This window comes from Choloepus didactylus, chromosome 18, assembly GCF_015220235.1.
Source record: "Choloepus didactylus isolate mChoDid1 chromosome 18, mChoDid1.pri, whole genome shotgun sequence".
In the NCBI taxonomy this organism is placed as follows: Eukaryota; Metazoa; Chordata; class Mammalia; order Pilosa; family Megalonychidae; genus Choloepus; species Choloepus didactylus.
Window position 1 is genome coordinate 48,509,615 of NC_051324.1, and position 27,737 is coordinate 48,537,351.

General features: G+C 47.9%; 1 protein-coding gene across 1 annotated transcript; it reads right to left on the reverse strand.

Moving 5' to 3' along the window:
* Positions 1–288: 288 nt before the first annotated feature.
* On the reverse strand, positions 289–27,529 carry PIP4K2B (phosphatidylinositol-5-phosphate 4-kinase type 2 beta). The gene is made up of 10 exons (XM_037809093.1): positions 27,253–27,529; positions 16,898–16,995; positions 13,276–13,372; positions 10,697–10,849; positions 9,609–9,755; positions 8,581–8,619; positions 7,998–8,111; positions 5,619–5,877; positions 5,095–5,198; positions 289–4,417 (listed from the first exon to the last, which is right to left on the reverse strand). Exons 1-10 carry the CDS (start codon positions 27,409–27,411, stop codon positions 4,337–4,339), a joined length of 1,251 nt encoding a protein of 416 aa, XP_037665021.1. The 5' UTR covers positions 27,412–27,529; the 3' UTR covers positions 289–4,336.
* Positions 27,530–27,737: the final 208 nt, after the last annotated feature.

Below are 27,737 nucleotides of genomic sequence, written 5' to 3' on the forward strand. Positions count from 1 at the left end.
GGCCCCTAGCCAGCATTCATTCTTCTGCACAGCTGGAAAGGTGAGGGGTTGGCGGTCTGGCCATGCCTCTGTGTGCTAACACTGGGTAGTAACAGCTAACAGGCAGACCTGTGCTCCTCACCACTGCTTAGTCTACACTGCATCTGAAAGTGGGATGGCGGTCACAGTCTTTCTCCAGACTCAGCTACACATCAATGTAGCCGAAGCTGCCTTTGCAAACTGGGACCAAGACCTTTAATTCTGAAGAAATAAAGGCTCACTTTCAAAGGACACACGTAACAAGAGATATACACAAAGCTTTTTGAGTTTTATTTTTCCCTCGGGTTGGAGATTCATCTTAACCGGCATGCATTTTAAAACAGTAACAGGGTCTCGAACTGTTCCGAGCAGACATTAGACAAGCACAGAGGGTTGAAAATTCCTATTTAAAAAATGGAAACTGCAGTGGGAAATCAAGAAGTCACATACATATGATGGGTTGGTAGTTTATCCAGCTCCCTCAAAAGTTGACTCTACATCGTCGTTCACAGTTTTTCACTGCAGTGACCCACCTGCCGCTGGGGTGTGCTGAGCAGCATGGGGCCTTCCCACAAAGCCTGTGGCTCTCACCTCACTGGAAATTTCCTCTCAAGCCTCCTTCTGGGATCTCAGCACAGCCTGTGGAAGGATGGCTAAGTCTCCCTTTCCCCTCAGGGGCACTCTTCGTTAAGTGGCACATCTCAGAGGAGGGCTAGGGCCGTGTCACTGCCCCCTACAGAATAACTGGCAGACTTGGGGGCAGTTGCCTGAATGTTGTTTTCCCTTTGATCCTTGTGCTCAGGCGGGGCCCAACTCCACATTACTGCCAGAAAGAGGTGAGGTCCCTTGACTTGGGGGATGGGGGTGGGGTGGGGTGGAGGACACAGGTGTAAGGCCAGAGCTCCGAGGGTTGTTTAAACACATTGTCCCTTCCAGCCCCCAACACCTGAGTTGCTTACGTGCTAGAGGGGTGCTGAAGTTTTTGAATCCCTCCCAACTTGAAATGGTCAACAGACAACTGGAGAGTAGGATTGGCTACTGAGAAAGTCCTGGGTCTCTGGCCCACCTCCCCAGGGGAGGAGTCTGGGGCACTGCCCTGAGCACTACCAGGGGACCTGTCTGAGGCCTGCAGGCAAGAGGGAAAAGCACAATAGGAAGAGGGACAGGGGAGGGAGCTGCCTGTGGTGGGAACTTTTAGAGGGCCACTGAAAACAGCCACAGGGATGACTCCTGGTCCCAGCCACAGACCAGTAAGCCCTGAGCTAGATTAGGAGAGACTGAGCACTGCTTCAGTCCACACTCCTGGGGCTCCCAGCATGCTGTGTCCCCCCAACCGCAGGGTGCAGAGAATGAGCTGGTGCTGGGGACACAAAGACTTAGTGGTTAATTAACAGGAAGAAGGGCCAGAGGCCTTCATCTAGTGGTCTTCCAAATGGAGTCTTCAGAGAACACCACTCTTTGGCTGGGAGATCTGGGAGACAGTTTTCTCAGCATAGACTCTTGGAAGAAGGGAGGTGGGAACTGGAGAGGTCGTGACTGAATGCTATTCCTTAAGTGGGATGGTGAGGAGCCCGGCCCTTACCCCATCCAGGCCTCAGCCAACCAGTCATGTCCTGTTCTTATGCCTTTGTTCTTGGGGGACCCAAAATTATTCTAGGAGGCTATAAGACTCTTCAGCTTTCTATCATGGCCCCAGAGGGTGAAGGTGAGGGTAGCTACTGTCCCTCATATGCCTTTCACAGAAAAGGAAAGGTGGGACACTCAAGGAGAAAAGAGTGGGGGCAGACAAAACCTTGGGAGATCAGTTCACTTTCTCTACCTTTAGATTGCAAACCAAATAGAGTATCTTCATCATTACAAAAAGAAGAAAATAAAATTGTATAAACCAAGATAAATAGCTTTTAAACATTTGAATGCCAAAGGAATTAGAGGGACAAACCCAAGGTCTTCAAGATAGTACAGGGAGAAAAGGTGAGTGACCTTTAAAAAAAAAACCTGAAATCCACCAAACTACAGCTCAAATGTCGCGAACCAATCAACAATACTGTCAGAAAAACAAAAGAGCATTTGAAACAGAGTGCTACCTCTCAAAATGTAAACAATATACAAAAACAAAACAAAACAAAACAAAAAAAACAAAAAACAGAAACACATAAAAACAAAAACTCAATGTTAAAGAAGTTAGATGCCTGGTAGTTCATCTTTAGATGGTAAGATCAGGCTACACCTTTCCTACACACGATGGCAACATGATCCGCAGACCAGGTGGAGAACCAGGTGGGCGTCCAAGGCTGTGGTGGCAACTGGAGTGCAGCCTTCCAAGCTTTGGAGATGCTGGGCCTGACTAGGAGCAGATCCAAATTTTCATTCTTGATTATGAAATGGGGGGAATCAAGTCCAAAGATTATTCCTACACAATCCCTTTCCTTAGTCAACTTTGTTTTCTTCATGAGCCACTTGGTTCCAAGTCCTTCCCCAAGCTACTTCGTGATCGTGCTGCAGATGTTCAGAGCTATGGGGCCCCTTCCTGGGGCAGTGGTTTGCCCCGGTCTGTCTCTTTCGGAAGGAATCCCACCCCATCTCTCAGCCCCAGCAGAGTCCAAGAATGCTGTCTCCATTCTTTTCTGATCTAAATGCTGTGAAAAGACTCCCAAAGAGAGGGCACCAGAGGCAGTGCTGGTTCCTGTTCCAGAAGCTGAGCTTGGCCAGCTTTGGGAGGAGCCACAGGAAACTGATCATTCATCCAAAATGGTTCTACAAACCATCTTCGCATCTTTGGGGATACCTACAAGTTTTACCATCTCTTGCACAGCCACAGGGCCTTTTTCTCTCCTAGCCAGGCAAGACTACTCTGATGGCATCACAAACCATTCATGGCTCAATTCTGAGGGCCTGGGAGGCAAGCGCTGAAGGTGGGTGGAGACCCTGAAGGAAGCTGCAGGATGCCTTCTGCTGAGGAAGCCAGTGGGCAGCAGACTCACTAGAAGTCTAGACGGGGGCCATGAAGGAAAGACAGCCCCAAGGCTGCGGCCAGGTGAAACCCCACAAGCCTCCAAATTGGATTTCCTAGGTCAGGTCCTGAAGGGATTTGGAAGCAACTTCAGGCTTGGCCACCCCAATACCCAAGGTGGGGAGGCATCACTCCTTGCTGGCTGACCTGAGGAGTTCCAGGATTCTGTAACTGTCCAAGTGACAAACATGGGCACAGGAAGCCAGATTATCTACATGGTAGCCCTGGGGCTTGAAGAGGTACCTCTGCAGAGAGCATCCAAGGCGCTCAGAGATCTGCCCCCAGCTAAAAGCTCAGCTACAAGTGAGCATTCCTGGGAGGAGGTCAGAAGGAAGGAAATGGATGGAGGGTGCAAACCCCTCTTGATATTCATCAGCTTTTGGGGTTTTCCCAAAGGGAAAAAACCATTTTAAAAACACAAAGGTCCTGTTATATTCAAAGGTGCTTTCTTGTTCCTCTTGACCCAGTGGAGGCAGGCTTTACAGAGAAGACATCTGAGAGCCCACAGGCTGGGGTGATGATGACAGGCTCGCAGAGACCAGCTGTCCAGGAGCTCAGTGGCTCCCCCAGCCCCTGGGGCCCCATGAGGAGGAGCTCACTCCCCTTGGAGATCTTTGATCCTGATCCAAGATGCCTGGTGTTGACCTGGAGTGTTCCTTCAGGATGAGAGCATTTAGATGGAGGAATAATGTAACATTTCACTTGTAACCAGGGTGGAAAGGCAGAGGAACTTGTGTATAATACTCCATAAAATTAAAAAGTTAGTCCAGACGAGATCAAATGCAGCAGAGCTAGGGTGTCTGACCTCTCCTCTCTGGCATCAGAGAGCTTTGCTCAGAGAGGACCCTCGGTGCTGGGTCTATGGGGCACCCTTTAACCGAAGAGCACTGAGAGCTGGGCAAGGATGGGGAAGGGGCATGGGTGATACACACATCATTATAAATAGCAAACTGGGAGCAATGAAATTTCAGAAACAAAACCCAAATAAACCCACATAGCCGTCTCTAGTCCCAAGGTATCTTAGTAACAAAAAGGGAACCCCTTTTAAACCTGGGTCAAATGGGGAAAAAAATCAAAGGTAAGCAGCAGGGAGGTCACATCCTGTGAGCACGTGTACACAGCACAGTCACCTCCCCCTCAGCTTGAGTGTACCTTTCAGTGTCACAGGCCGCAGCCCCATGGCTAAAACCCTCCCCTTCCTCCCACTTTGGCTCCCCACCCTCTTCTCTAGCCCAAATATACCCTCTCCCAATCCCGATCCCCGACACCACACCCAGCTCTCTGGCTCTGGCTGAAAGGAGAAGATAACTACGTCAGGATGTTGGACATGAACTCGTTGAAGCGTTTAGAGTACTGCTCAGGGTTCACAGTCGAGATCTCGGCTCCTGCCTGTAACACACAAGAGACAGCTTCAGGTCGAGTTCCTGGGCCCTAATCAGGAGGATGTACCTAGAAGCCTGGGCATTTGCTACCCAGTATCGGTGTAAGGGCTGAAGATTACCCCGCCAGACTGGGCAGGCCACCTCAGGAAGCAGCTCTCACATCTCAGAATTGCGCTGGCCCCACTCCTCTGACTCACAACCCCAGGCCTGCAGCCTCTGAAGTAAGGGAAAGGGGGTGGGGAGGTGGTGGGGCCCTGTTTGGAGAACAGCAGACTGAAGCCCAGGGGAAACGGGCCCCTGCGGAGCAAGGCGGGCAGGTAAACAAAGCTATTACTAGTGGCTCAACAAGGTGCACAGCACAGCCAGCAGCCCTGCGGGAAATGAGCTCAGGGCTCCCAGGGGAAAGGAGCTCAGGGCTCAGGGCTCCAAGGGCCAAAGAACTGGGGAAAAAACAAGTTGAGCACATTACTCAGGCTGGCAGGGAGGAGTGGGCCTGGGTGGTGGAGAACATAAGGCAGCGCAGGCAGGTGCTCCTCCTGTTCTCTGCTGGGGAGAAGTGGGGAGAGTGTTCCCAGAGAGTAGGAGCCCTGAGACCACCCTCCCAGAGGGCCTGAGGGTGAGTACAGCTGCTCATTCTGCACCTTCCACCAGGCTGGGCCCCAGACAAGGACTGGGAGAGCTCACCCCATGTTTCACTGTTTTGGCAGCATGTGCAGCTTTCTTCTTAGCATCATATGGCGTGAGGATATCGATGATGGCCATGAAATAGACCTCCTTCTTGGGAGCACCTGAAGGTGGGGAGACACAGGAGAAAAGGAAGGGATGCCAAGGAGAAGAGGAGAAGGCAGCCCTCAGCTAGGAGACTCAGATCCACCCCTGCCATTCTGGATCTGAGAAAAGGGATGACAACCAGGCCCTTCTCAGAAGCTTCCACAGCTCTTATCTTATTTGACTTTCAAAGTCATCCTGTGGGGGCGACATGACAGCATTTATTTATGAGGGTTTATCTATCCCATGCACCAGAGCAGTGCCATGCCTCTGTCAGTCAAGACAGGCAGAGAGGAACCCAGGGCCCCAGAAGTCACTGGTATAAACCTGGTAAGGGAGCCTAGAGGCAGAAAGAGGCCAAAATCAGCGATTTAGGAGGTGGAGGCCCCAGGCACCCAAAGGTACCCTTCCCAACAGGGGAGGCCCAGGCTCCTACTTACTTTCATGGCTCTTCATGGCATAGACGTCAACAGAGGGGTCAAATTCCCCAGGGCCAAAGAACCGGGGGAAGCTGAGGAGGTTGCCAGGGCTGTCTGGGGGGGTCCCGTAGGAGCAGAGCAGGTTGCCGCCCACCCCATCGTTCTCACACTCTTCGTCCTCAGCCCGCTCCTCCACCTCCATCTCCTCCTGCTCTGCCCGGTCCACATCGTGGATGCCCACCAGCAGGCTGTAGTCCATGATCTTCAGCTGGGCCAGAAACTGAGGGAAGTGAGGAAAGGAAAGACAGAAGGAAGAGCTTACAAGAGGCATCCCAGCGGCAGATGGAAAAGGGAACGAGACATTCCTAAAAGATATCAGGCGCTCAATGAGCTCAGCATCCGATGGGGAAGACAGTCATTCAACAAGTATCAGGAGCATTAAGGGTGGGAGTCTGCAGCTGGCAGCAGCGGGGGGGGGGGGGGGGGGCCCTCCCTGAGGAAAGGAGCTGAGGCTGAGCCCAAAGGATGAGGAGGATCCTGTGGGGCCAAAGCTGTGAGAATAAAGGTACAAAGAGCATTACAGGAAGAGGGAAGAGCCCAAAATGGTCTGGGATCAAGAGGCCATGGCGAGCATGAGGAAAGAAACACTGGAGTGTTACACCATGGAAGGAGCTGGACAGATGGATACAACCCAGCAGTGTCTCTCAGACCATGCCTCTCAGCCCATTATGAGTCCTGAACTCCAGCTGGTGGGCTGTGACTATGGTTTTTTGTTTGTTTTTACTTGTTAAATACAATGGAATAGAATAGAAAATATCAGTGTGCATCACATGAAGTAAAGGTAGACGGTGTGTGTGTGTGTGTGTGTGTGTGTGTGTGTGTGTGTGGTGGGTTGCAAGTAAATGTACTTCTTACTGGAGGCCACCATCAAAGTCTGAAAAACTCCAAGTTAGCTTCTTTATCAGTCAGGGTGAAAACGGTGAGAAGAAAAGGAGCACCACACGAAAATGGCAGCTAGAGCCAACTAACATTCTCAGCTCCTTCCCTGTAGGACAAAAGACGCTGTTTGGCACGGGGAGGAAAAACACGGAACCCGTCCCCAGCACCAAGGGCTTCCTCCTGCCAAGCCTCAGTCTCTTCATCCCTGTAATGAGTGCTGGGAGCAGATGGTGTCTCAGGTCCCATCCTTTAGGATTCCTTCACTTGGAAAAGAATAAAGAGGATGAGAATGATACTGGAATTAAAATGGCCAACCTGCTTTCCAGCTTAGCTATTAATGAGGCTACAGCCTCTGGTCCAAATCTTCAGCGAACCAGCCAGCCAGCCACTATCACCATGTGCCAGGCTTTTCTGCCATGATCACAAGTCGAGCCTGTCGCACCAGGATACTGTTGGACCAACCACTGTGACTAGGGGACTAGGAGAAGAATGATAACAGGATCAGAGTGGCTGCAGGTGCAGGCCTAGAAGAGAATTAAAAGCACAAGTCCACAGACAGGTGATCAGTAGTCGCCTCGGCAGAGACAAGGCGGGAGGGCACCATGCTAGGCACCTCTGGACAAAGCCTTCTCAAGGCCTAGGGCAAAGGGCCTGGGGTCTGAGGAGAGAGACAGCACTGTCTAAACCCCCTCCTACCCACCTGGGAACATCTGAAAAGCAACATACAAGTCAAAACAAATGAATTGAGTTAGCAGCCTAAAATTCTTCTCTGAACTAAAGTAGGGAGTAGGGAGAAAGGCAGAAAGTGGATGAGAAGACTTCAGGACAAACTGAGTATCAGAGCATAGAAGACAGAACACAGGAATGAACCTGGTTGGGTGTGATTAAGGAAAAGCTTCCCAGCAAAAAGAAGTTTGTAGCATTTGGTTTTAATGAGCAGGCTCCCCATTTATCAAAATAGAAGGGGACACGGGGTTATCAGCAATCCAAATAACACATTCACTATTCAGCACCTGTCCTTTCCTGGAGAAGTTCTCCACAGGAAATCCCACTACACCGGAAGATGCTGGGTAAGTGGAGAATCAGAGCCAGTGAAGGGCCTGCTGGTCACTGTGCCACTCTGCCGGCCCGATGCCCCCATCACTGTGGGGACAGAAGGTGACTTTGAAAGGGAGTTTGAAGAGGACTGCATTAGTGAAAAGGTGAGGGGACAGCACTCCAAAGTGAGTTACACAAGTTATACTGCCACAAATTACATCCACCAAAATGGAATATTCATTTTTGCATTAGCTTTAGTTTAGGTGCAGGTGAGTACCCATACTGCCTAAATCATGGTCCCTCCTTGTGTCCACGCTGCTGGAAAGCAGTGAATTTAATTTTTCTTAAGGTGAAAGAGTCTCTTGCTCTGGGCACAAGAAGGGGCCCTGACCAACCAAAGTGAAAACGAGGCTTAGTAAGTACCTCAACATCCCGTTTCAGTTTCTCCAGGAAGTTCTTTTTACTTTCTTCTCCCACATGCAGCTTCTGCCCTTCATTGAGGAAGTCGTTGTCTTTGAATGTTGGCAAGTCCTTGGCCTGAGAGAGCAATGCAGTGTTAGGCTAGTGCCTTCACCCAGGGAGCCCTCTGCTGGGGCGATGGTACCGAGAGGGGAAAGATGTGCAAACTGCCAAACGAGCAGCTCAGTGCGGGAGGCTCCAGTCCCAGGCTCTGAGGAAGACGGGATGTGGGCTGCTCAAAGACTTCTTTTCCACTAAGCCTAGACTAACTCAGGGCTCAGACAGCCGCTAACTGACTCAAGCCGACCACAAGATGGAAACTGCCATCCCTCCAGGACTATGGAGGACCCAGCCAGGACTTCAGAAGGGTGGGCAAGGTAAAGGGCCAGAAGCCAAGGCCGAGGACGAGGACAGACCAGGTGCTTGGTGACATGTCTGAGGGAGCTATGCTGGGGCTGTAGTGGGTGAAGGGACAGGATGGCTGAGAGAGGTGTTTCTGATTCCAAGTGACCCATTCCAGACATGAGCACCACAGGTCCCAGCGTACCTTCTCCTTGTCACTCGCTTCTCTGGCAACAGTAGATCCCTGAAAGAAATAAGAGCCGTCCTAGAGAGGCCAGGAGGGAGCAACTTGTTCACTGACTTACTCTGTTACAAACCACTTAGAAAGTTCTGACTATACAAATACATGCTAGATGCTCAGAAAATAGGACTACACCAGAGACTCAGTCCCTGCCCTGCCAGAACTTTCCTTCTAACAGGGAAGACAGATATTAAGCAGCACTCACACAATTAATCAATTAATTACAATGGGACTGAGTAGGACAAGGGAGAAGACAGGCTATTCGGAGGGCACATAACACGGAGACCTGGCCCCGACTGGGGAGGGGCAGTGGCCAGGGATCACTTCCTGCAAGAAGTGATGTTTGAGCTGACCTCAGAAGGGTAAGTAGGGAGTAATTAGGTGAGAGAAAGCAGAGTTATGAGTGGGGAAGGCAGTGGGGACAGGCAGGGCTGGAAGGGAAAACAGTCCCAGCATCCTGGAAATCCTGGGGAGGAGGAGGAGCACACACTTCAGAAACAGAAAGGAAGCCAGCGCGGCTGCAGCAGAGACTGAGAGGAGTGGTGTGAGGTGAAAGAAGTTAGAAAGCCAAGGCTTTAGTTCAAGAGCAACAAAAGGCCACAGTTCACAGCCATAAGTGTGTCCTTCTCAGTGTCCAGAAACACACTTGTGCTGCCAGTCCCCAGGGGCCTGGACAGCTGCCAGAGGGTGCATGTCAGCACGGCCAGTCCCCGTACTACTGCCCTCAGTGTGCACATCCCCCTGACAGGAGTTGAAGAACATCGATTGTGACATAAATAAGGTATATGTAGGGCTGAAATAGCCTCTTGTCACTGTCACTTGGACTTCAAACAGCCTCTGATCCACAGGAATTAGGCATATCAACTCCAGAGTCACATGTCTATACCAAGACATACACTACGGCTCTCCCAACTATGTGGAAGTTGGAGTAGTGGCCCCTCCAGGCTGCGAATGGGGTGCAGTGATAGAGTTAGGATCCCCAGAGCCTTTACCTTGAGGTCATACTTGCGGTGCACAGTGAGCCGATGGCTGAACACGTTCCTGGTCACCACCATGTAGGTCTCCACACCGTCCACGGTCAGGCGGTACATGCCCAGGAACTGTGGCAAAAGGGTGTTGCCGTGACACTCCACTATGAACTAGAATGGAAGGGAGGGAAGGAGGGAAGGCTGAGAAACACATGACACTGGGCAGGATGGTGGGGCTCTCCACAGGCTGAAACACTCCCTCACTCCCCACTCTAGTGGTTTTCCAACTGGCTTTAGTGAAGCAATAGGGGTTCTTCAGAGATACAGCAGGCAACTACATCCCCATCCCACCCCAGGTGGCATGGCAACGTGAGAAGCAAGATGAGCAGGCCCCTGTGGTTTCAGATTCTTGGGATTCCACCTAAGATTTTGTTTAAAATTGGATTCTACCGCAGCAAAACCTGACCCAGGCCTTGCCTCTCCTCTGTGGCCTGATATGGGCAAGTCAAAGGGCAGAGGGGGATGCAGGGGCAGGGCTGTGACCCAGCTGCCTGGGAAAACAGAACAGCTACATGCCCAAAGTAAGAATTCATGCCACACCCCAGGATTTTCGGCTGTAATTCCCAAGAGACCAGAAGTTCCCTTCACCACTTCTCATTGCCCCAGAAAAGAGCCGGCTTTCCCTGAAGACCCAGAGTAGGCTCAGGACTGGCAGGCAGATGGTAACACACCACCGCCTGCTTTCCACACGGGCAAGTTCCAGATGAGTGCAAAGAGGGAATGGGGAAAAAAAGCAAATCTGCCAAGCTGACGGACCTCTTTTAGTAGGAATGAAGCAGGTGCCAGAGTGTGAAAATGTCCTAACTCTGACAAGAAACAGCTATTCAGCGGGGACTGAGTCAGCCATGTGTTTTCATTTCTCCTCTTTTTTTTTTTAAAATGGGCATCTCACCTCACAGAAACAAGGTGCCAAGGGCAGGCCACCTGCTGGTTATCAGGAGGCACCTGCCAGCACCAGAAAGGACCACTCCCTCCCTATAAAGCTCCGCTGGGGCTCTCTCCTCCCCCATCCATCCCATCTCTCTGCTGCCCAGGCTTGGGACTCACCGTACCTGGTGGTATTTCTTTAAGATGTTGTGCATCTCAGCCACATCCTCACTTGACACTGTCTTGATGACAAAGCGCCTGTCATAAGTGGTGAGGAAACGCGTGCCACATCGGCCCTGGCTGTCACTGTTGATAGGGGCACTGCGTGTCACCGAATTCTGATGGACCGAGACAAAAGTGAGCTGGTCTTGGGAGGGAACAAGGGTCCTGACTGTTACCCTGAGTCTTCTCTTAAGGACTCGATTGCTCTAAAGCCAAGAGTACTGACTAGAAGGACGCCCTTCTGGGACCTTCCCACCCCTTTTCTAGGAAGTTCTCATCCCTCCCCAAAGTCTTCCTCAAGAGTGGCAAGAGCTGCTCCTTACCACCTGCTCCTACTTCTGGACCGAGACAGGAGGAGGAATGACTGTGAAGCAGTTCCCTTTCATCCTGCACCCAAGGGCTGCCCTAGAAACTAAACCCTGCCCGAGATGTTGGGCACCAGATTCTAATCTGGACCTTCACATGTAATATGACTTCGGGTGAGCCATGAACACAGGGAGGCGGACCAAGCTGATACCCCAGTCTCTTGGGGTGACAAAGACAAAGCTTAGGAAATATTCAAGAGGTCTATCATAAAACAAACAATAGCCACAGTCATTTCTTTTCCCTACATGGGCCTTGATGCTGGAAAACTTCCCAAAGGGTAAGTTGGTTCTCATCTCTTTGCCAGACACCTTTTCCTCAGCTCAGCCTCCTGCTTATCTGTGCAGGGCTAGGAGGGAGTCCTCAGGCGCTAATCTGGTTCTGTCCCTGCTCTTCCTCAAGGGCCCATTCCCATTAGGACCGGACAGCAGGAGGGGTCTCAAGAGGGAGGGTGGGGAAAGGTGTGTCAACCAAAGGTGCTCACCAAGCAGATGCAGGAGCAGAGCTTTGGGAGGCAGAGGGGAGGCCCCAGATGTCCCTACCGCTAAGAAAGACCCTATGGGGATGGGCTTGCAGAAATGCCTCCTCCCCAAGCCCTTTTTCTGTTTCTTACTTAATAAGGGAGCTGCTCTTTCTGAATCCTTCAACTAATACCTCCTCAGAAAACTCTGGCAGAGGAGGGCGCGCCTCCTTCACATTGAAGGGCTCTGAGAGTTCCCTGGCAAAGGTGCTAAGTGAAAGGAGCAACCTGCCCTACCTGCAAATGGATGGGGGGGGGGTGTCCCCCATCCAGAATGCTGAGTAGGCCACATGACTGCATGCCTTTCTCTACCAGGAGGCCCTTCTACCAGGAGACCTACATGCTGTGGAAAGAAGTATAGTTCTATCCCTGTCTCATAGCCTCATATCCTAGCAGCATATTCTGACTCTCTAAATCACTGATAGCTCAAGAGTATTGAGCCCTTCCCTGAACACCATCCTCCCTGCCCCCCATAAGTCTTGAGCACAGTTATTTGCCCACAAGGCTATTAGAGACAAAGTGCAGACACTGAGAGGATGTGGTTAGACAGGTAGGGGAGGGGAAGGAGCCACAACGGATGGAAGAGTCCAAGCAACTTGGGGCTGCAACAGTGGCGAGTTTTCAAAAAACCTCAGGCTCCAATCAGGTTGTGATTTAATTTAGGGTTCGGTCCTAACAGAGGGGGTGGCGGAACCTCCCAGTACCACATAGACATGGACCCTGCTTTTTGTGAACTACTCTGTGAGAGGCTTACTGGGAGTGGGATGGGAGAAATCACAGTATTTAAAAAGATGTGGACATCAATTTCAGATTTCACTAGGCTGTGCCCTCCTTGTTTTCCCCACAGACAATTGAAAGTCAGCAATATTTCCTGTTGCTATAAGGGTGGACTGGGAGTTCTCCCACCTTTCCCACCAGGCTGTCTGCCAGGGGAAGAAGGTCCAAGGAGAGCTGCTTGGTGGAAAAGTAATACCTGAAACAATCGGGACCATGCCTCGGACCACCATCTCCCTGAGACTGCGACTGATTCTTCCCAACAGGCCAAGGGTGTCTGACCTGTCACCCCACAGTCCCCCTATGACATTGCCAAACACTGGAGGGGACAGCTGCCCTGCCGTGCCTATCCCCCCGTCCCTCCACTGAGATAGGGGACAAGTTCAGCAGGTGGCACGCATACCTGGCAACAGGTTACACTACCCTTGAAGTCTTCCTTTTCTAATCTGTCTTATCTGCTTTAAGAGGCCTCATCCCTCGCTGGCAACAATTCTCTCTCTTTTAAGCCAAACTACGAAGGAAAAGGGTTCTTCAGCCTAGACTGTGAATGTCAGACTAAAATGAAGCAGCTTCCAAAGACCCCTCTCCCACCCACTGCTCTCCCTCCCAAGGGAGAGGAGCTGAGGTCTTGCTCTCAACGAAGCCTGAGCCTGTGAGGCATTATCAGAAGCGCTACTAAGGCCCTTGCCCCTCCAAGAGCCCACCACATCCTGGGGAAAAGATGACCTGGGCTGGAGCTAAACATGACAGGAAAACACAGCACAAGAACAGCAGACTTTTTTGTTTTCTCCACTTGTCCTGTGGCTTCCTGACCCAACCCCACTCCACTTGTCTGTGGCTTCCTGAACCCACAGTCCTCCAATCTGGCAAAAAACCACCTCATACCTGGTAATCCTGATCATCAATCCCAAACCTCTCCCGGAGATTTCGGAACACCATGGGGCAGTACTCCTTAAACTTAAAGCGGCTGGGGAGGTTTTCCCTAGGGAAAAGCAGAGAAATGTCTTTGTGAACTTCTTACTCATCCTAACTCTTACATCAGAACTTCTCAAACCATGGTCTGCAGATCACCTGGATCTGAAAAATCTGCAGTGTTTAAAATGTAGGTTTTTAGGTCCCAGAAATTCTAGCGCTGAGTCTAGAAATCCACATTTTTAACAAACAGTTCAGGTGATTCTGATGCATATAAAAGTTTAGATACTTTACCCCCCTTGTGTTTACTTTTTAAAAATTAATCTAGCAGAATGCTTATGATATGCTTCCTTTCCTCTGTGTATATTAGCCTCCAAAAAAATTTACATTGAAGAGAAAAAAAAACCTTACCTGCTGGGAAGTGAGACTGAGCAGAGGCCCCCACCCCACTTGCTACAGGTGGGTAGCTGCACGTGCCCACCTGCTCAGATCAGTCTGCTTGCTAAAGGGAAAGACGCTTCTCATTGAAATGTACCTCTTCTCTAGGGATGTTCTTATTGAAACATCCTGGAGACGGTCACATCCAGGAAGCCCTGGCTTTAGCTTCCACAGGGATACAGGAAGAGAGGGGCTTTAGACTGAAGAGGTCCTCAGTCAATTGACAGAGATCCTGTCTTTTCACAAAACCCTGTTAGCAGGCTACCGGCATCAATCTCCATTCTTCCCCCTCCTCAGTCAAACCACAGACTTCAGGAGAGAAAAGAATCATCTGGAAGTGATGGCTCCGCCAAACCCTCCATCTTTCCCACGGCTGCCCTGCTTTGGGACTCCCTTTCAGCAGCATGTCCCACTGGCCCCAAGGAAATGAAAAGGAATGGCTTCTTGTGAGGGCAGGAGCCTAGAATGCCTTATTTAATCCTGTCTTTTAATAAATAGCAGTGTAGTCTAATAAATATCACATAAACCCTTGTTGAAAGGGCAAAGGGAGTAAAGGAAGATAAAAGAAAATAAGAGGCTGGTTGCTCTGCTTTAGGTCAAGATGTTAAGGTGGTGAAATTTCACCAGAGGCCACGGACCCTGAAATGGACACTAACATAATGCCCATTTCCTAGGCCCTGACTTCTGGGACAGAACCACCTCCTCTCCTGCCTCGGAATCAAGGGCTGCCTCTCCTTCCTTAGGTGGCCAGTCATCAGGCAGCAGGTTCTAGAACAAGATGTTGTTATTACTTACTATGGTAGAGGGAGGCCACCAAGAGATGTTTTCTTTTTTTTTTTTTTAATTAAATTCAGTTTTATTGAGATATATTCACATACCATACAATCATCCATGGTGTACAATCAGCTGTTCACAGTATATTCATATAGTTTTGCATTCTTTACCACAATCTATTCTGAACATTTTCCTTACGTAAGAGAATCAGAATCAGAATAAAAAATAAAAGTAAAAAAGAACACCCAAATCACCCCCCCATCCCACACAATTTGTCATTTAGTTTTTGTCCCCATTTTTCTTTTTTTTTTTGTCAGTTTGATTCCATTTTTTTTAATCTTCATTTTATTGAGATATATTCACATACCACGCAGTCATATAAAACAAATCGTACTTTCGATTGTTCACAGTACCATTACATAGTTGTACATTCATCACCTAAATCAATCCCTGACACCTTCATTAGCACACACACAAAAATAACAAGAATAATAATTAGAGTGAAAAAGAGCAACTGAAGTAAAAAAGAACACTGGGTACCTTTGTCTGTTTGTTTCCTTCCCCTATTTTTCTACTCATCCATCCATAAACTAGACAAAGTGGAGTGTGGTCCTTATGGCTTTCCCAATCCCATTGTCACCCCTCATAAGCTACATTTTTATACAACTGTCTTCGAGATTCATGGGTTCTGGGTTGTAGTTTGATAGTTTCAGGTATCCACCACCAGCTACCCCAATTCTTTAGAACCTAAAAAGGGTTGTCTAAAGTGTGCGTAAGAGTGCCCACCAGAGTGACCTCTCGGCTCCTTTTGGAATCTCTCTGCCACTGAAGCTTATTTCATTTCCTTTCACATCCCCTTTTTGGTCAAGAAGATGTTCTCCGTCCCACGATGCCAGGTCTACATTCCTCCCCGGGAGTCATATTCCACGTTGCCAGGGAGATTCACTACCCTGGGTGTCAGATCCCACGTAGGGGGGAGGGCAGTGATTTCACCTTTGAAGTTGGCTTAGCCAGAGAGAGAGGGCCACATCTGAGCAACAAAGAGGCATTCGGGAGGAGGCTCTTAGGCACAACCATAGGGAGGCCTAGCCTTTCCTTTGCAGCAACCGTCTTCCCAAGGGTAAAACCTATGGTAGAGGGCTCAACCCATCAAACCACCAGTCCCCTATGTCTGTGGTCATGTTAGCAACCATCGAGGTGGGGTAGGCCAATACCCCTGCATTCTCCACCGGCTCCTCAAGGGGGCACTACATCTTTTTTTCCTTGTTTTTCTTTTCTTTTTTTTTTTTTTAACTTTCCCTTCTTTTTTAAATCAACTGTATGAAAAAAAAGTTAAAAAGAAAACAAACATACAATAAAAGAACATTTCAAAGAGACCATAACAAGGGAGTAAGAAAAAGACAACTAACCTAAGATAACTGCTTAACTTTCAACATGTTCCTACTTTACCCCAAGAAAGTTACCTAATATAGCAACATTTCTGTGAACTTGTTCCTACTATATCCATCAGAAATTAACAGACCATAGTCATTCCTGGGCATCCCCAGAACGTTAAATAGTTTATCTGTTCTTCTTGGATTATTGTTCCCCCTTCCTTAATTGCTCTCTATTGCTCTCTATTGCTAGTGATGTTTTCAAATCAAGCTTCTCCTTTGGGCTAATATCTGGAAATGGTGGGGTGACAGAGCCCAGCTGGTGAGGTGGTGGGGACTGTGGGACAATGGAGAGTGGAACCAGGATTCAAATGCAGAAAGGAGGAGGGTGGGTGTGAGCAGCAAATGTTTCCTGGGTGACCCGTGGCTGGATGAAAGAGCAAGGCCTCTAAACGATGGCAGATGAGATGGCTGCTGGAGCATCTCCAACAAAGTCTGACACAACCTTCAGACACCAGTGTTAATCCAAGAAGCCACAACGACTCAAACTGGGAACGATTAGTCCAGGTAGCACCAGTGGGCACCATGCTCAGTCTGCTGTTCACACGGGCTGGGGAAAAGAGCAGCTTGGCTGCATCCCAAGCCAAGAACATGCCTGGCAGCTTCCTGCCTCGGACAAAGATCGAGATAGGACCACTGCTGTCAGCCTTCTACTAGATATCCCAGCTCCTGGGCAGCTCATTTTTACCTGAGTTGGCCCTAGATGAATCACTCTGGGCCCAGCCACACTCCCCAAGGGACGCTGGAGGGAGGCCAATAAAGCAGTGAGATGACAAGACAATGCGAGGGGGAGAGGCACATAAATAAAAGCATGACTTGTGATCCAGGTGTCGCTTTCACACCCTGCCAGGTGTTGGCGTGGCCCCTGCCATGGATGGGACTTTGAATGCTTTCTGACTGGAAGGAAAGGACTGCCCACAAAGCCTGAGTCCACTTGGCAGGCAACTTACTTATTGAAGAGATGATTGTCCACCTTGATCTTGCTGTAGGCTTTGAAGTCATCTGGCATTAGCATGACAGGGACGGGGACATTGCTCAGCTCATTGATCTGCAAAGCAAGGGGGAAGTGAGGTTCTCAGCCAGGAGGCCACCTGCCTCACCGGGAAGCTTTTAAAAGGACTACAATATGGATGCCACCATCTCACCACGAATATGTTCACAAAGTCTCCTTGTCTTTATTTCTGCTGTTCTCTTCAAATAAGTTCCCAACTTCACCTCCACCTATTTAAATTCTCTGCACCTGATAAGGTCCAGCTCAAAAGGTACCTCCTCCATGAAGCTTTCCACGATTCTCTAGACCATAAATGCTCTTTCCCATCTTGGAATTGCTAAAGCATTGTCTGTAACCATTTTCTGGCCACCCCTCAGCCTCCCTTGTAATGTAGCTAATGCTTATAAACCTTATACCCCTGCTAGACTATAAACTAGGCAAGACCATCTCACTGATCCTTGTAAGGCGATTATCATCTACCTGATGTGGGGAGCCCCACTATGCTTGGCACCATGACTTGCATAGAGCAGGTACTCAATATTTACCAGTGCAATAGTAAATGGGTGGATGAATAAATGTCACCCAACCTAAGTCGGTGTTAACTGAAACCTCTGAACATCTTCATACAAATTGTGAGTCACCCAAGAAATCAACTTGGGGCAGAAAAAAAGCTGGATGGGTTTGTGGATGCATAACTCTCATTTCCAAAGTAAAGGATTAACTTTAAAGTGAGCAAAAGAGGTAGAGATCTGGACACCGGTTCACTGACCCTCCTGGTGGAAGCAGGGCCAGTTCCCCAAGCTCAGGTCTGGCCTTGGCCTGACCTTGAGAAGATGGGTCAGGCTGCCCCACACTTACTGCAAACAAATCTCATTGCCTTTCATCCCCCTTCAGGGAGCTGGATCCCGGACAGGGAGCTGGGTTCCCACCTGGGTGGAGCTGAGAGGGCAGACCCTGCCATTCCCTAGCCTCAGCTTAGTAGCAGCCTGATTAGCCACAGATGTCCTCTCCCATCACAGAAGAGTATTTGACATTTGACCCTCAACCCAGTTGCCACTAATGCATTCAGGATTTAGGAAACCTTAGTCCTGACTTAATGGATGGGGAGGGCGGGGTCATGGCACAGCCTTGCGTCTCCCAGATACTTTCCTTCCAAATCCTGTTATCTCAATGAGGCCCCATGCGGCAGTGAGGGAATAACCTGGAGTCATTAGGGCTCCTTCAGGAGCATAAATGGAGAAAAGGGCATTTAATTTGCTGCCCCTTTTATGTTCCAAATCTTTTTTTCTTTAGAAATGCCAGAGGGTAGAGGAAGTTCAAGTTAATACAATAACTGAGCTGGGAAACCATGCCTTCCCAGAGCTGGTGAAAAACCCAACTTACTCATGGGGAAATCAAGGAAGGCGTAGGAGTTGAGGGGGTGGGGTGGCGAAGGGTAATGGGGCAGAGACTCAATAAACTGCTGGCAAAAACTGACTGGCATACATAATGGATATAGGGTTTCCATTTGGGGAGATGGGAAGTTTTAGTAATTGAGAGTAATGAGGATACTGCAACATTGAGAATGTACTTAATCCCACTTAATGTTATGCGTGGGAGGGGTTGAGATGGGAAAGTTTATGTTGCATATGTGTTCCCATATTAAAAAGAAATGAGCCACTAAAGAGACAACAACAATTAAAGGCAATATATAATCTTTGGATGGGATCTAACTAACAAAGGAAGAGAAAAGGCTCAAATGGACATTATTAGAACATATTGGAAAAATTGGAATAAAGACTGTGGGCTTTGTATCAATGTTAAATTTCTTGAACTGGATTACTGCACTTAAGGGAGTTACATAACTGAATGTTCTTGGTCTTGGGAAATGTTCATGGCAGCATTAAGTGTTCAAGGAGCATGATGTATACAACCTACACCCAAGAGTTCATAAAATGGACTGATGGATGGATGGATGGATGGTCTGATAAGGTCCTGACAGATAGATAGATGGAATGATATGGTAAATGCAGCAAAAAGTTAAAACTGGTGGATCTGGGTGTCTGGGAGGGTAGGGGTATGTTAGTGTTCTTTGTATGAGGTTTATATTATTTTTGTAATTGTCCTCTAAGTTTGAAAGTATTTCAAAACAAAAAGTTAAAATATATCGTTTGGCTATTCTAGTTTCTTTGTCATTTCACACAATTTAAAAATAAGCTTGTTAATTTCTAGAAAAAAAATCCTTTTCTTATTTTTATTGGGATTGTGTTGAATCCGTAGGTAATTTGGGAGAGAACTGACATTATTACAATACTGAATTTCCCAGTCCAAGATCATCACATATCTCCCCATATATTTAGGTCTTTTTTATTTATTTCATCTGTTTTGGGTTTTCAGCATGCAGACCTTGCACAAATTTGGTTAGATTTATATCTAAATAGTTCATGTTTTTTAAACTGCTATGATGTTACTTTAAACATTTTAATTTTCAACTGTTTATTGTTATCATGTGGAAATACAATTGCTTTTTGGTATATTTACCTTGTATACTGTAAACTTGCTAAACTCATTTATTTGTTCAAGATGACTTGGTAAATTCATTGTGATTTTATGTACAGAAAATCATGTCCACTACAAATATAGATTTTACTTTTTCTTTTCAAAAAAAAATAAAAATTTTAAAATCTAACTGGCATAGACCCAAGAGTATATACTGTATGATTCCATTTATATAAAAGTCTAGAAGAGGACTCTATAGTGAAAGAAATCAGTCAAGAGGCTGGCTAGGTTGGGTTGGGGAGGTGACTGTAAAGGGACATGAGAGAACTTTCTAAGGTGGTAGAAATGTTCTATATGTTGATTGGAGTGATAGTTACATGAGTATATACATTTGTCAGAACTCATCAAACTGCACACCTAAAAAGCGTGCATTTTACTGTATGTAACTTATGCATCAATAAAGTCAATTTTAAAAGCCCCCAGCATCCAGGTCCATGATGCCATCCATTGGCTAAACCCTCCCTATAGCCAAAAAAAAAAAAAAAGAAAGAAAGAAAGAGAAGAGCTGACACGCCAGGTTCCATTCCAGGGGTGCTCACAAGAGGATCTGATTGTTCACTCCTTGCCTACAGAGGAAACAATTCCATTTCCTTGTCTTTCTGCCAACAGAAACAATTTATGGTGGCCATCCTACTTCCTTTTTCCTGGCATATCAAGCCTGGCTCTGACAGTTAAAGGGGAAATAGGGACAAAAAGATTCAGGGTTCAAAGAGGATGGTTTTATACCAAAATATATGTGCTACAAACTGATTCTGGGCTAGTCCAAAATCTAGACTTGGTGCCAAGGCCAGGGCTTGATAATGGGGGAACTGAAAAAGACTAAAAAGACTAAAAAGATGTTTATCTGCTTGAGAGGGGCCAACTGCTCTTTGCCAGGATGAATTATTCCAACAGCAGCCATTCAGGAATGCTCTATTTATTCACTCTCTACAACCCTTGGCGCAACATGGGGTGAATGGCTGTAAATTGGTCAGCTTTTAGTACTCAACTTCATCTCTATTCTTGATTATGCAAGTTGATACCAGGAACTTCTAACTTGGACAATACATTGGTGAATAATCCACGTATGTGAATAAGAGAGACTCTTAGGAGTTCACCTCTCATTTCCACTGGGCCATATGTAGTGGTTCACTCTAGGGATTAGCTCTACTATATACAAATTTTTCAGTTGGGCTAAATTTTATATCCCCAGAGTTCTTCTGAATTTCAATTGAACAAGCCCTTATTGAGATCCCTACCGCGTGCTTCATTCCGTGTGGGAGGAGAGGGGCACAAGGGGAGAAAGGGTGTGCACACGGAAGAAACAGGAGGCTTATCATTTATCCACCTAACAGGGAGATGAGACAAACCCACGACTCGGTGCAACTTGAGTTCAAAGCAGTATTCATTCAATTAAGTGAGAACAGAGGGATAGACGCCCAGAACAGGATCAGAGGCTCAGAGGAGGGCAAGGCCAGACTCTCACAGCGCTCACACAGACAGGGCACCTAGTGCCTCCCCTAGTGCTGCCGACAGCACTGGACAACTGGAAGAATCCACACTAAGATCATGTTACACCTCTGCTTAAAAATCTTCCATGGCTCCTCAACAACCTCAGGATAAAGTTTTAACTCCTTAGCCTGACACTCAAGGCATTTCCTGATCTGGCTCAGATTCTGCCAAACTTTTACTCTATTGAGAGCCTTGCTATATGCCAGTCCTGTGCTAGAAGCCGGGGATACAAAACTGAAAAGACTTGGTCTCCATTTAGCTGGGAAGACAGACAACAAATCACTCTAATACAATGTGATGAGAGCTATAACTGAGTTATATATAAAGGGGGACGGAAAAACAGATTAAGAAATGATTGATTCTGCCTGGCAATGGGAGTGAGAGAGTTGGTTGCTAGAGGAAGCTACAGAGAAGTACGTTTGAGTAAGGCCTAGATTGGTAGTTCTCCAAATAGGCGAGAGGAAGGGAATTCCAGGCCATGGGAACAGTCAGAACCAAGCCTCAGAGTTGTGAAATTACATTGCCTATTTTAGGAGTGGGGTGGGGAGTCAGGGAGCGGGGGAGAGAAACAGGGTAGGGCAGAGGTAATAATGAGTAGAGAGAGATAATACTGGGAAGATAGGTGAAGGGCCCTTATTATTTATTTATTTATTAATAGACAACAGCTGCTTCTATTTATTGAATGCTTATAAGTAGCCAGCACTTTATATTATAGATATTGCATATATTTTATATGTATATATTTTATGCTATTATTTCTAATACTTAACAATAGTCATGTAAAATACTATTAATCTGATTTTGCAAAAGAGGCTCAAAGAAGTTGGGTACCTTGCTGAAAGCCACAAAGTGTGTGCAGACCCAGGATGTGAGCCCGGGTCTGTCTCTTGCCAAAACTTGGGCTTGGTACTGTACTGTACAGTCCTTCCTTTGGAGAGCTACCCTGACTCAAATAGCATTTTCTATTCCTGGCCTCTATTCTAATAAGCCTGAAACGAAAGTGTTATGCCCATTCTACAGAAAATGAAAAGGAAGCTCAGAGGAAAAAAAAAATTACTGCTCCAAAGCCATACCTTGTGGCAGAGCCTTGAACCTTGGTTTGTCCACTGTATGAGAAATTTGGACTTCACTATGTGGGCACTGGGAAGCCCTGTTGGGTTTTAAGCTGGAAATTCACATGATCAGATGAGCGATATTGAATGGGAATTCTGGGATCAAAATCAAGTAAGGAAGGATTGGAAAGGGCAAAGATAAGCAGCAGAGAGACCATTTATGGGGCCATTACAATAGTCCAAGTGATAGAATGGACAGCAAGAATAGAAGAAGGGATAAAAGCGATGAGAATCATTCAAGATCTGGCTAATGACACTTCCTCTGTAAGAACTTCCCTGTACCCCTACAATGAATTAATAACACATTTCCTCTATACATCTCTACACCCTATTACATCCTAAACATGGATAATTATTTGCTTACATGTCTGATTTTTCCACTAGGCTGTGAGCCCCTAGAAGGAAGCGACTCTGCCTTACCCATTTTTATGTCCCTAGGGCAATGATTGGCACATGTTGGATGGAGGGATGGCAGATGGAAGAAGGAGGGAGCTGGGGACTGGAGGATGGCTAACACTAGAATGAACCGAGAAAAGAGGCAGCAAAGCTGGGGTGATTGTGCCAAAGGCTCATGGTTTGGAGGAGTAGGGGAGATTTAGGTTAGCTATTGAAGCTCTGACCAGACTGCAGAGAGTCTTAAAGGGAGAGAAGAATGAACTTATTCGGTAGACAAAGGGGAGTGACTAAAAGTTTTGAAGCATGAAAGGTCATGACTAAAGCAATGTTTTAGGAAGATTTGCCTTTCGTTTACTACCTAGCATGCTTCTAGGCCAATCTCTCCCACCTTCAACAGGAGCGCCCTTGTGGAATGCAAACTCATTGGAATATCAGGTTAAATGCAAGATATTAGGAAGGAAAGTCTGTTGTAACTCACAGCCACGTAAATGGTTTTTGGATTTTCCACATGATTAATGGTATTTATGAGCATAAAAAATGAAGAGGCGAAACCAGCTGAGTGAGAAGAGACTTAGGACCAGAGTCCACTCTATGCTGATCCTAGTAGAGATGAAAATTCAGCGGCTAGAGCTAGTCTGCGAACTTCTGATTCCAGAAGCCTCCACTTCCCTGTGTGACCTTCCTAGGATATGTTACCCAAGAGGCATGGGCTGGGCATGCAGTTTTTCTGGCATGCCCCAGGCTTCCGTTGGCAGCTCAGCTTAGCAATGGGCTGGCCACCACTGGAGATCATCTGGTACGTAGTCCCATTAGAAAACATGATGTGCTAGGAAACATACTCCCAAGACCAAAGAGCAAGACTTTCAGCAAGACCTGAAACTTCAGAGAAGAAAAGGGAAGAAAAGAAAGCCACAGGTGCCAATAAATTCACCCCTGTGTTTATTCCTCCTTTTTACATCTGGGTTTTCCTTCTCTTCTTATTTGAATCACACTCTTCTCTATGAGGTGGGAAGCCATGCCAAAGGACAAATTCATCGAAAGGCCTCAATAGAACAGGAATATTTACCGAAAACTTTTAAAGGAGCAGGAATAGAGAAGAGGTATTTCTTTGCAATAAACAAAGAAAATGCCTGGACAGCATGGGGGTGGAATGTAAGAGAGAAAGTGAGCAAATTTCAGAACAAATCTGTTCATCACACCACACACAAAAACTAACTTCAAATGGATCAAGGAGCTAAATATAAGGGCTAAAATTATAAAAACATTAGAAGAAAACAGGAGTAAATCTTCGTGACACCGGGTTAGGCAAAGCCTTCTTAGATATGATACCTAAAGCACAAGCAACAAAAGAAAAACAGATTGGACTTGATAAAAATCAAGAATGTTTGTACTTCAACAGATACCATCAAGAAAATGAAAAAGACAATTCACAGAATGGGAGATAAAGTATTTGCTAATCATACATCTGATAAAGCACTTGCATCTTAAATGTATAAAGAACTCTTACAACTCAATAATAAAAAGACAAATAACCCAACTTAAAAACAGGCAAAGGATCTGAATAGACATTTCTCCAAAGAAAATATACATATGGCCAACAAATACATGAGAGGATGTTCAACATCGTCAGCTATCACGGAAATGCAAATCAAAATCACAATGAGATACCAACCTCACACCCACCAGGATGGTGATAATAAAAAAAAACAGACAATAACAAGTGTTGTTGAGGAAGCAAAGAAATTGGGAACCCTGACACACTGCTGGTGGGAACATAAAATGGTGGAGCTGCTTTGGAAAACAATTTGGCAACTCCTCAAATAGTTACACATAGAGTTACCACCACCTAACTGCCCCTGCTCCTTCTGATCACACACACCTAGTTCCTAACGTGGCCAACAGGTATCAAGCCAGGTCTGCCTCTCCTGGTCCCCATTCTCCTCTCCGAGGCCATCTCTTCTCTAACTCCAGACCCCCTGAACTGTATCTCATCCACTAAAACACTGGTTTTCTCCCTTTACAATACTCCCCTGACAGGTCCCAAGTCTTCTGATTTCTCTCCTTTCCTACACTCTTCCTCCACAAGGCCCATGGGCCGCATTTACTGTCCTTGAGAGGAGCTCCTGTGACAGCACTGAGCTCAAAGGCCCCTTTTTCCAGCCAGAAGTAAAACAACCACCTCATGATGGAGTAACTGGCCTTCACTAAGATAAAGACATATCCACCCTTCATATCTGAGATTATTAGCTGTAGACCATGGTGGCTGACCAGCCTAAATGGGTGTGAACCTAAAGAATCCAAGAACAGGTAGTATCTGAAATCTCAGATTTCAATAAGTTGCAACAGTGGTCTCGTGAAGGAAGGTCAGCTCCCAGAAAGGCTAGTAATCCACCACAAACAGTGTGGTCCTGATCCCCTAGAGTTGTGAGATTGTACACTCCTCTTCTGGGAGATGTCTGCATTCCCAAATGGGAACACTTAAGTACCAGATCATATTGCAGGTCAAGAAGAAGTCATAAAACTCAGGACTAACTGACCTCAGAAGCTCAGCCTGTCGAGGGCAGTAGCCACTCAGTGTGTTTCCTCCGAGGTACTTGCTCATTATGCCCAGAAGCATGGGTCTTGTTTAAATTAAGTGCCTTTTAGCTAAACCTCAAACAAACATTCTTAAAGTTAGCAAAGACAGAAAGTGAAAGCCTTGTCCAACAGGCCGTGGCAAGACAGGAAGAATCTCCACAGACACCTTTCCATCTGCCATTCAGCATTCTTTCATCTGATGCTCACAACTGGGCAGACTCTACCTTCCTATGGGAAAAGCAAGCACCACACACACTCCAAGGAACTGACAAGCACAGACACACATACCTGAGCATACATTCAGGTCCTCTCGCACAACCATAATTCCCATCTGTCCCGGGACTTGGCTGAGGGATGAGACAGGGAATGGGAACCAAAGAAAACAAAACCTGCCACTCAAGCACTACCACTGGCCGACAGCCCTACAGTGCTGGACAATGAGCTACATCTTCTGCTGTCACCACAGGCAAGCTAATCCTCCCCCTGGGGCCTCCGTTTCTTCATGTGTACAATAAGGGACCCACGATCCCCTCTGGCTAGCTGTAATATTCCTGACTCTCGGACCTCTACCAGTTCTCCACAAAGACAGGATGCTTTCTAGTGAGAAAGCAGAACAAAATCAAGGATTGACTTCCAGGCAGAGTGCACATTCTGATGACCCAGCTTCCTATGCAATGCTATCTGATGACCCCTGAGGCAGCAGGAAGCAGGAGGAACAAACCTTGCTGGACTTTGGGCCAGAAGCAACTCCTGGAGGTCTGGGCATTGCAAAAGCCCTACTCCCTACCGTGGCCAAGACCCTCACTAACCCCACTGATGACAAGGAAAGCAGTAAGCTGCCCAAGACCAAGAAACCAACAAAGACCTCACCATACACGTGTGCTTTTCCATACCAGATGTAAAGACCTAAAGTCCTAGCTCAGACTATAGTTCATCAATCTTCAGCCAAAGGTTCTTCTACCAAAGCAGAGCAGGAAGTCTTGCTGGCTTTGTCCTCATTTGGTCTTGTGGGCAATTTCAAATGCTCAGAAAAGCCAGATTCTGCAGAAAGCTCAAGTCATTCAAAGCCATTAGCTTCATCTTTCTCATCCCCAACTTTTAGTTGGTGCAGTTGGTGTTTCAGGTCCTTTTACTTCCTCTGTTCATTGTTCTTTGACTCGCAGACAAAGAAATGGTCAGAAGACAAGGAACACATGTTTGGAAGGGGAAGAAGAAAGGTCCGAAACCAATAGCACATTAACAGTCATCCAGCTCAAACTCTGTGCTAGAATCTTTCCTGGCTGTTGGACAATCCCAACTAATCCCAAGGATCCTGGGGCCCTCTCTCTCATCCCAATCACCATCCATATCACCTCCTTCAGGACCATACAACAGAAAGTTCAATAAATGAGAAGTCAACATCTTTGGCATGCACACCATAGGAGAATACAGGAAGACACGTTATTTCTACTGTGAGTAGTCCTCCTTACAATCAGACCTCCTCTTCTCTCAAATGGTTACATTCTCTCTTTTCCTAAATCCAAGGGAGACCCTGGTAAAGTGTCTGTGGTCGGGAGGAGGGATTCGAGGAAGCCTGTGCTTTTTCCAGTTAATACCACTATCTTGTTCCAGAAGGAAAAAAGAAACCCAGGGAGGATTTCCAGAGTCAGGGGCAAGAAGGCCTGAAAGAAGGGAAACTTTGAGCAGCCATGCCGACCAAACAACCAGAAAGAAAGATTCAGGCAGGCCAATGCCATTCACACTGTCGACTGGACAGTGCGCTGGCAGTCACAGGAACAAGAGGAAAACACATGCAGCAGGCGGGGCGAGGTGCTAAAAGAGGGAGAAGAGATGAAAGCAATTCCACCGCACCCAGGCTTTCCCTCTGAGCTCCAGGGGCTGCTCAGAGACAAGATACCAGACGCAGGAAGACACAGGGACGGGGGATGGGGGTGGGGGTGGGGCGGGGCAGGGGGGAGAAGGCATACCACCGAGACACCAGGCCTCGCGTGGTGCGCGGGGAATGCACACCCAGCCAGGACGGCGCGCAAGGGTGGGGTGGGCGCGCCTGGGTGGGGTGGGCGTGCAAGTGACTTGGCGAGGCGTTGCAAGCGTCACCGGCAGGGCCCGCAGGGCCAGGGCCGGGGACTGTGGGGTCTGCTGGGGAAGTGGGAGCACGCCGGGCCGCGCTCGGAGGGGTGCGCGCGGGGGAGTAGGTTACCGTGTGGTTCACCCCCCACATCAGGACGCTGAGGATCGGCTCGCTGGCCCGGAATAGCTTCACTTTCTGGCACACGAAATGCTTCTTCTTGGTCTTGGTCTTGCTGGCGCTGAGCGGCGCCACCGCCACCGCCGTGGTGCTGGTGCAGTTGGACGACATGCCCGGGGCGGCGGCGGCGGCGGCGGCGAAAGGGGGGGCGGCAGAGACCGCGCGCAACCCAGCGGCCCCAGGCCTCCCCGGGACCGATCCCCACCCCCGCTCCCTCACCGCGCCATGGTCGCGCCCGTCCCGTTACCTCCCCACCCCGCCCCGGTGGTTCCGTCCGCCCCACGCTCCGCCCTCCCAGCCCGTCCCGCTCCGCACCCCGCCCCCCGGCAGTCCTTCCCTCCCCGCCTGGTTAGTACCGCCGGTCCCGGGGAGGCAGCGGCCACCGTGCCCGCCCCTCCTCCCCGGGCCTGACAGGAACCGAGTCGAGCTGGCCTCCG